Below are 9,007 nucleotides of genomic sequence, written 5' to 3' on the forward strand. Positions count from 1 at the left end.
ATCGTGTTTATATTGAACTTGTCCGGTAGCCAAGAGCTGACGCCAAGTCATCACAGCCAATCAACTCGCCTGCTCTTCGGATTTGGCTCCTGTGGCTCTCGCTCCTCTCCTTACCGTTCTAATTCTACTTCCTCCTACTCCGCCGCGCCTCTCCCATTCCTCTCCCCCTTCACCAGCTAATTAACTTAACTGACCGGGCGGCCTGCCACCGGCGGCGAGAGCTCGCACTGCCTAGATCGTCCATGGCCACCACTTTGACGGCCGGGTGCGGCTCCCTCCCGCGCTCCTCCTTCTGCGGCAGCTGGGCCACCGGCGAATGCGGCGTGGCCGAGCTGTCGCGGTCGGTGGCGTCGGTGCGGGTGGCAAGGCCGCAGCGGTCGTGGCCGAGGATGGGGAACGTGAACGAAGGGAAGGGGCTGTTCGCTCCGGCAGTGGTGTTGGTGCGCAACATCGTCGGCCGCAAGCGGTTCAACCAGCTCCGGGGCAAGGCCATCGCTCTCCACTCCCAGGTCACAATTAATTAATAGCTAACTCTTACGATTATAGATTAATAACTCCATCTACAAAATTTAGTTTAGATTTTATAAACGTAAATTGTATGTATACTTTATAACTGCTCTACACATTACTTAAGCATTAAAACAAATTAGCAGTGCTAAATAATGAATTAGAGAAAGATAAGATAAGATAGCTTCAACATTAATTGTGTGTGTGTGTTAAAAAGAATGAACTTTTATGATCAGGTGATCAATGAGTTCTGCAAGACCGTTGGGGCGGACAATAAACAGAGGCAAGGATTGATCAGGTTGGCCAAAAAGAATGGAGAAAAGCTTGGATTTCTGGCATGATATCGCACACCATCGATCTCAAGATCAGGAGATGCATGTAATTGAAGTCGTATGAAATTAACTTTTGTTGCAAAAGTTTTCGTTTAAATATATAGGGCCATGTATAATATTCGGATTGGATGAGTCGTCCATCAAAGATGAAACTTTGTTTCTGGTCGCGAAATATTCTAGCAACAGGAAGGTTTATCTATTACTTAACCCTAGTATGTTGGTTCGTTTGGGAGTTATTCTATTTTCGCAGCCATAGGCTTCAATACTTCTGGTGATGGAGGTTTTGATGACTTATCTACATATTGTGAAACAAAGTATCTCTAATCAGACAGCTGAAATAAGAGCAATTATAAGGATCTTTCACAGTGGGAAACGTACTCTGATGATGCCCAAAATGTTCATGTTAATGAAGAATGGAGCCTCTAAGAAATTCTGGGTTCGAGTTCTCCAAACACAAGCAGTTGAAGCTACAATAGACTACACGAGATCAATCAAGAACATGCGACTACTACTTCAAGAAACATAGCTAAGCATAACTACTAGCTACTACTTCCTGTGTTTGGGCCTGATCTCAATTCCCTCGACGATGAGACCCTTCTTCCAATGCCCACCCTTGATCTCCGTGAAGCTTATGGCGACCTCCCCATCTTCCCCCTCGTCGTTGTAAAACTCCCCTATTGCCACTTCCATCCACCCATTATCCCTCGCCAGAGGCAGCGTTGGAGGATCACTCTCTCCCATTCGAATTCTCCGCTCCCGCGCGGCGGCGCTGCGAGGCTGCAAGCAGACAAGTGTGGTGGATGAGCGGAGGCCGACCTTGACAGAGGCTTGTTGAGGGGGGTCGTCGAGGCCGCGGGACCGGTAGGCGAGCTTGAAGATGAGATATGCAGCGTAGGTTGTTTTGGGGGTCAGCAACTTGCTTTGGATGCTGCCGCGAATCTCCAGCCAGCATACGTTCACCAGTTCGGCCACCTCTGGGAATCTGACTGCCACCTCTGGGAATCTGACAACGTGAGCCAACAGGTGAATGAGACAAAGTAAGAATTGTGAAGACATGCTACGTTCATTTCTCTCCCTTCTTCCCGAATAAGGGTAAAAATTACTTTCCCTTTACTTACCCTTCCCTCACACCCTCCCGAACATAAACGAAATTAAGATATCAAGCACAACTCGGAGATAGAACAAGAATAACAGAGGAAAATGAGATGCGCATGAAGAAGAAAATGAGTTGAAATTTGCGACAAATAGATACATAGAGATTGACATTACCTGGAGTCGGGCAAAGAGATCCACCGCAAGTACTCAGGCGTTTCGCCCCACACGATCGTGAGTTCCCGGACGGAGATCATGTAGCACTTGGCACCGGTCGATCTCTCCAACCACATACCCTGCAACAAAACCAAACCCAACACGCACCAGTCGTTACCATCTAGATGCAACGATCGAGGATGAAAGGGAAGAGGATTAAAAAAAAAGTGAAGAATCGAATGGATCGGAAGAGGAGAAAGTGAGGAAGAGATAAAAAAAAAGGGGAAGGGATATGATCGGATCGGTACCATCTTGCCGCCGTCGATGAGGATAGGGTCGCAGAGTCGGAAGAAGAGATCGCGCTTGGAGGAGTACTCGAAGGGACGGAGAGCGCTCGAGAGGATGGAAGGGGTGTCGGCGGGGAGGAACCGGCCCCAGACGAGGTCGGAATCGGCAGCGGCGCGGAAGGCGGTGGAGACGGCGGAGGAGCGGCAGGCGTCGAGGGGCGACGTGTGGGCGATGGCGTGGGCGATGCAGCCCTCCGGAAGCTTCTCGATCCCCGAATCCTCCTTTTCCTTCCCCATCCCGATGTAGAAGCAGCGTGCGCGATGATGAACTAACTACGCCTTTCTCTATCTCTTTGCCAGATATCTATAAAAACACGATGACGAAGAAGGGGATGTATAATTTTGTGTCCGCAGAGGGGTTTCATGCGGTGAGTACGCGTATAAGGGGCAAGGGAGGAAGCTTAGCCGCGAAGGCTTTTTTCTTTTAAAAAATATGTCGTGAATTTGTGAGGTTGCCTTTTCTACATGGGAGTGGAAATGCTGTGGGCCCCAGTGATCTTTATATTAATATTATTTATTATCAATAAAAGATAAATTATTCAATATTTTTAACTACTTTCTCAGGTAAAGAAAATAGACGAAAGAATTCAGATAAATATTTGTACTTTTTATATATATTGGATGCGAAGGATACTAGTAACGTGGTTCTATGGCTAATTGAGAAGTTGCTTTTGCAGTTAATTAGAAAAAGTCTCTTCGTTATCCTATAAAATCAGGAGTTTTAGTATTGGATCGGGGAAGGGATCTCGATATTAATCATTCAACGTTTAAATCAATGATATGGGTATGAGGAGAAGAAGAATAGTAAAAAGATTATAGTAAAAGCGCATTCAAAAATGAAACATGGTATATCTTCATTTGTAGATGAAAATCTCTTTTTATAATAGTACTATAATATCTGTACACACATCCTAAAATGTGCGCATGTTTTCTAAAACAACATAAGAAAAGATAAATTAAAAAATATCTCAGATATCTTTCTTAAGTGAACACTCAAATATATGATGTGGTAATCTAAAAATTTTTAAAGTACGATAGCACAAATTTCTAAAAAAATACAATAAAATGTGTTTGTTGGTCTTGCTATTAGTCAACCGGTCACCATTTGATCGAGAGATCGTCAGCTTTTCAGTAAAAAAGAAGCTACTAATATGTCTTTCACTAGACTTTCCTATTGTCAGAAGTCTGCCTTGCATCCCACCGGATATAAGGTTCGATCAATAAGGACCGTGGATCAAAAAATTACTATTTATCTTTTAATCTCTACCGTAAATTACGGTGCACGATCGTTCAAATGGTCACATCCGATCAACATTAAAAGCTCGTTCGACTAACCTCACCTAATATGTAGTCCTGCGTAACTTTGATTTTTATATCAGCCTGTCTTTTCCATCTTGACTGATTCTATATTTACCTCCATATTAATATATATAAAAGATTTTATTAGGAATGTACTATAGATACGGCAATTTACCAAAGAGCGCACTTGAAAATCTGAATTTACCAAATGGCGTACATTACTTTGGTATTAACCAAAGAGCGCACTTTTTTAAAAGCATTTCCTATTTTACCCTCCTGATAATTTGACTTTTTCTATTGTTTTCCTTTTTTCATTATATTTCTCTCACTTCTCTCTCTCCTCTGTCGGCAGAATATAGGAATAACATTAGTCAACTTTTAATCATATTTTAATACATTTGAAGAAGCCAAAATAAATAATGGACACCATATTTGGACTCCTTGCAATTTTAGAAATCCGAAAATGGGTGCGAGCTTTCAGTCGATCGGTGAGTTTGGTCAAAACCAACCGATGGATCTGAGAGCCGATCGACTCATTTCGCTTTATGATTTCAAAATTACAAGGAGTTCAAATATAGTGTACATTATTTAATTTTTTATAGATGTTAACAAACAAAATCAAAGCCCACGTTGGGCCTGATATGGAATCATATCAGGCCCAACGTGGGCCTGATATCATTCCATATCAGGCCCACGTTGGGCCTGATTTGAGTCCATATCAGGCCCAATGTGGGCTTTTTTGCTGATTCTTTGATTTTGCTTGTTAACATCTATAAAAGCCAAAATAAATAATGGACACCATATTTGAACTCCTTGCAATTTTAGAATTCCATAGAAGCTGAAATGGGTGCAATCGGAGCTCTCTAGATCCATTAGTGGGTTTTAACCGAAACCCACTAATCGATCTAGAAAGCTCCGATTGCACCCATTTCAGTTTTTATGAATTTCTAAAATTACAAGGAGTGAAAATATGGTGTCAATTATTATTTTTGGCACTTCTAGTGGTGGACCAGAGGTTTTGAAAAACCCTAAATCTCTCTTTCTTTTTTTTTCCTTTTTTTTGTTTAGGCCTGATATGAAGAGATATCATGCCCACGTTGGGCCTGATATCTCTTCATATCAGGCCCAATGTGGACCTGATATGGGAGATATCAGGCCTAGTAACAACAAAAAAATAAAAAATAAAAAAAAAGAAATAAAGAGAGATTTAGGGTTTTCAAAACCTCTGGTCCACCACTAGAAGTGCCAAAAATAATAATGGACACCATATTTTAACTCCTTGGAATTTTAGAAATTTAATGCAATCGGAGTTTTCTAGGTCGATCAGTGGGTTTCGGTCAAAACTCACTGATGGACCTAGAGAGCTCCGATTGCACCCATTTCAGTTTCTATGGATTTCTAAAATTGCAAGGAGTTCAAATATGGTGTCCATTATTTATTTTGGCTTTTTATAGATGTTAACAAGCAAAATCAAAGAATCGACATAAAAGCCCACGTTGGGTCTGATATGGAATCATATCAGGCCCAACGTGGGCCTGATATCATTCCATATCAGGCCCACGTTGGGCCTAATTTTAGTCTATATCAGGCCTAATGTGGGCTTTTTTGTCGATTCTTTGATTTTTGCTTGTTAACATATATAAAAAGCCAAAATAAATAATGGACACCATATTTGAACTCCTTGCAATTTTAGAAATCCATAGAAACTGAAATGGGTGCAATCGGAGCTCTCTAGGTCCATCAGTGGGTTTTGACCGAAACCCACTGATCGATCTAGAAAGCTCCGATTGCACCAATTTCAGTTTCTATGAATTTTTAAAATTACAAGGAGTAAAAATATGGTGTCCATTATTATTTTTGGCACTCCTAGTGGTAGACCAGAGGTTTTGAAAAACCCTAAAACTCTATTTTTTTTTTCCTTTTTTTTGTTTAGGCCTGATATAAAGAGATATTATGCCCACGTTGGGCCTGATATCTCCCCATATCAGGCCCAATGTGGGTCTGATATGAGAGATATCAGGCCTATTAACAACAAAAAAATAAAAAAATAAAAAAATAAAAAAATAAAAAGAAATAAAGAGAGATTTAGGATTTTCAAAACCTCTGGTCCACCACTAGGAGTGCCAAAAATAATAATGGACATCATATTTTCACTCCTTGTAATTTTAGAAATTCATAAAAACTGAAATGGGTGCAATCGGAGCTTTCTAGATCGATCAGTGGGTTTCAGTCAAAACCCACTGATGGACCTAGAGAGCTCCGATTGTACCCATTTCAGTTTCTATGGATTTCTAAAATTGCAAGGAGTTCAATATGGTGTCCATTATTTATTTTGGCTTTTTATATATGTTAACAAGTAAAAATCAAAGAATCGGCAAAAAAGTCCACATTGGGCCTGATATAGACTCAAATCAGGCCCAACGTGAGCATGATATGGAATGATATCAGGCCCACGTTGGACCTGATATGATTCCATATCAGGCCCAACGTGGGCTTTTATGTCGATTCTTTGATTTTGCTTGTTAACATCTATAAAAAAAGCCAAAATAAATAATGGACACCATATTTGAACTCCTTGCAATTTTAGAAATCCATAGAAACTGAAATGGGTGCAATCGGAGCTCTTTAGGTCCATCAGTGGGTTTTGACCGAAACCCACTAATCGACCTAGAAAGCTCCGATTGTACCCATTTCAGTTTCTATGAATTTCTAAAATTACAAGGAGTTAAAATATGGTGTCCATTATTATTTTTGGCACTCCTAGTAGTGGACCAGAGGTTTTAAAAACCCTAAATCTCTCTTTATTTTTTTTTTATTTTTTTTTGTTGTTACTAGGCCTGATATCTCCTATATCATGCCCACATTGGGCCTGATATGAAGAGATATCTGGCCCATCATGGCCATGATATCTCTTCATATCCGGCCTAAACAAAAAAAAAAAGAAAAAGAGATTTAGGTTTTTTCAAAACCTCTGGTCCACCACAAGGAGTGCCAAAAATAATAATTGACACCATATTTTCACTCCTTGTAATTTTAGAAATTCATAGAAACTAAATGGGTGCAATCAGAGCTTTCTAGATCGATCAGTGGGTTTCGGTCAAAACCCACTGATGGACCTAGAGAGCACCGATTGCACCCATTTCAGTTTCTATGGATTTCTAAAATTGCAAGGAGTTCAAATATGATGTCCATTATTTATTTTGGCTTTTTATAGATGTTAACAAGTAAAATCAAAGAATCGGCATAAAAGCCCACGTTGGGCCTGATATGGAATCATATCAGGCCCAACGTGGGCCTGATATCATTCCATATCAGGCCCACGTTGGGCCTGATTTGAGTCTATATCAGGCCCAATGTGGGCTTTTTTGCCGATTCTTTGATTTTTGCTTGTTAACATATATAAAAAGCCAAAATAAATAATGGACACCATATTTGAACTCCTTGCAATTTTAGAAATCCATAGAAACTGAAATGAGTGCAATCGGAGCTCTCTAGGTCCATCAGTGGGTTTTGACCGAAATCCACTGATCGATCTAGAAAGCTCCGATTGCACCCATTTCAGTTTCTATGAATTTTTAAAATTACAAGGAGTGAAAATATGATGTCTATTATTATTTTTGGCACTCCTAGTGGTAGACCAAAGGTTTTGAAAAACCCTAAAACTCTTCTTTTTTTTTCCTTTTTTTTTGTTTAGGCCTAATATAAAGAGATATTATGCCCACGTTGGGCCTGATATCTCCCCATATCAGGCCCAATGTGGGTCTGATATGAGAGATATCAGGCCTATTAACAACAAAAAATAAAAAAATAAAAAAAATAAAAAGAAATAAAGAGAGATTTAGGATTTTCAAAACATCTGGTCCACCACTAGGAGTGCCAAAAATAATAATGGACACCATATTTTCACTCGTAATTTTAGAAATTCATAAAACTTAAATGGGTGCAATCGGAGCTTTCTAGATCGATCAGTGGGTTTCGGTCAAAACCCACTGATGGACCTAAAGAGCTTCGATTGCACCCATTTCAGTTTCTATGGATTTCTAAAATTGCAAGGAGTTCAAATATGGTGTCCATTATTTATTTTGGCTTTTTATATATGTTAACAAGCAAAAATCAAAGAATCGGCAAAAAAGTCCACATTGGGCCTGATATAGACTCAAATCAGGCCCAACGTGGGCTTTTTTGTCGATTCTTTGATTTTGCTTGTTAACATCTATAAAAAAGCCAAAATAAATAATGGACACCATATTTGAACTCCTTGCAATTTTAGAAATCCATAGAAACTGAAATGGGTACAATCGGAGCTCTCTAGGTCCATCAGTGGGTTTTGATCGAAACTCACTGATCGACCTAGAAAGCTCCGATTGTACCCATTTCAGTTTCTATAATTTTCTAAAATTACAAGGAGTTAAAATATGGTATCCATTATTATTTTTGACACTCCTAGTGGTGGACCAGAGGTTTTGAAAACTCTAAATCTCTCTTTATTTCTTTTTTTTTATTTTTTTGTTGTTACTAGGCCTGATATCTCCCATATCATGCCCACATTGGGCCTGATATGAAGAGATATCAAGCCCAACGTGGGTATGATATCTCTTCATATCAGGCATAACAAAAAAAAAAGGAAAAAAAAAAGAAGAGAGATTTAGGGTTTTTCAAAACCTCTGGTCCACCACTAGGAGTGCCAAAAATAATAATTGACATCATATTTTCACTTCTTGTAATTTTAGAAATTCATGGAAACTGAAATGGGTGCAATCGGAGCTTTCTAGATCGATGAGTGAGTTTCGGTCAAAACCCACTGATGTACCTAAAGAGCTCCATTGCACCCATTTCAGTTTCTATGGATTTCTAAAATTACAAGGAGTTCAAATATGGTGTCCATTATTTATTTTGGCTTTTTATAGATGTTAACAAACAAAATCAAAGAATCGGCATAAAAGCCCACGTTGGGCCTGATATGGAATCATATCAGGCCCAACATGGGCCTGATGTCATTCCATATCAGGCCCAACGTGGGCCTGATATGATTCCATATCAGGCCCACGTTGGGCCTGATTTGAGTCCATATCAGGCCCAATGTGGGTTTTTTTGCTGATTCTTTGATTTTGCTTGTTAACATCTATAAAAAGTCAAAATAAATAATATATACCATATTTGAACTCCTTGTAATTTTAGAAATCCATAGAAACTGAAATGAGTGCAATCGGAGCTCTCTAGGTCCATTAGTGGATTTTGACCGAAACCCACTGATCGACCTAGAAAGTTCCGATT

The 9,007-nt window shown here is 39.8% G+C and overlaps 2 protein-coding genes across 2 annotated transcripts; one reads left to right on the forward strand and one right to left on the reverse strand.

Moving 5' to 3' along the window:
• Positions 1–45: 45 nt before the first annotated feature.
• On the forward strand, positions 46–1,046 carry LOC121995865 (protein PROTON GRADIENT REGULATION 5, chloroplastic-like). Its single transcript, XM_042549634.1, has 2 exons — positions 46–509; positions 744–1,046. The coding sequence occupies exons 1-2, from the start codon at positions 243–245 to the stop codon at positions 846–848; spliced, it is 372 nt and encodes a 123-aa protein (XP_042405568.1). The 5' UTR covers positions 46–242; the 3' UTR covers positions 849–1,046.
• A 131-nt stretch (positions 1,047–1,177) lies between these two features.
• LOC121995864 (putative F-box protein PP2-B12) lies at positions 1,178–2,780 on the reverse strand. Its single transcript, XM_042549633.1, has 3 exons — positions 2,396–2,780; positions 2,109–2,227; positions 1,178–1,842 (listed from the first exon to the last, which is right to left on the reverse strand). Exons 1-3 carry the CDS (start codon positions 2,669–2,671, stop codon positions 1,386–1,388), a joined length of 852 nt encoding a protein of 283 aa, XP_042405567.1. The 5' UTR covers positions 2,672–2,780; the 3' UTR covers positions 1,178–1,385.
• Positions 2,781–9,007: the final 6,227 nt, after the last annotated feature.

The sequence above is a fragment of the Zingiber officinale genome, chromosome 6A, assembly GCF_018446385.1.
Source record: "Zingiber officinale cultivar Zhangliang chromosome 6A, Zo_v1.1, whole genome shotgun sequence".
NCBI lineage: Eukaryota > Viridiplantae > Streptophyta > Magnoliopsida > Zingiberales > Zingiberaceae > Zingiber > Zingiber officinale.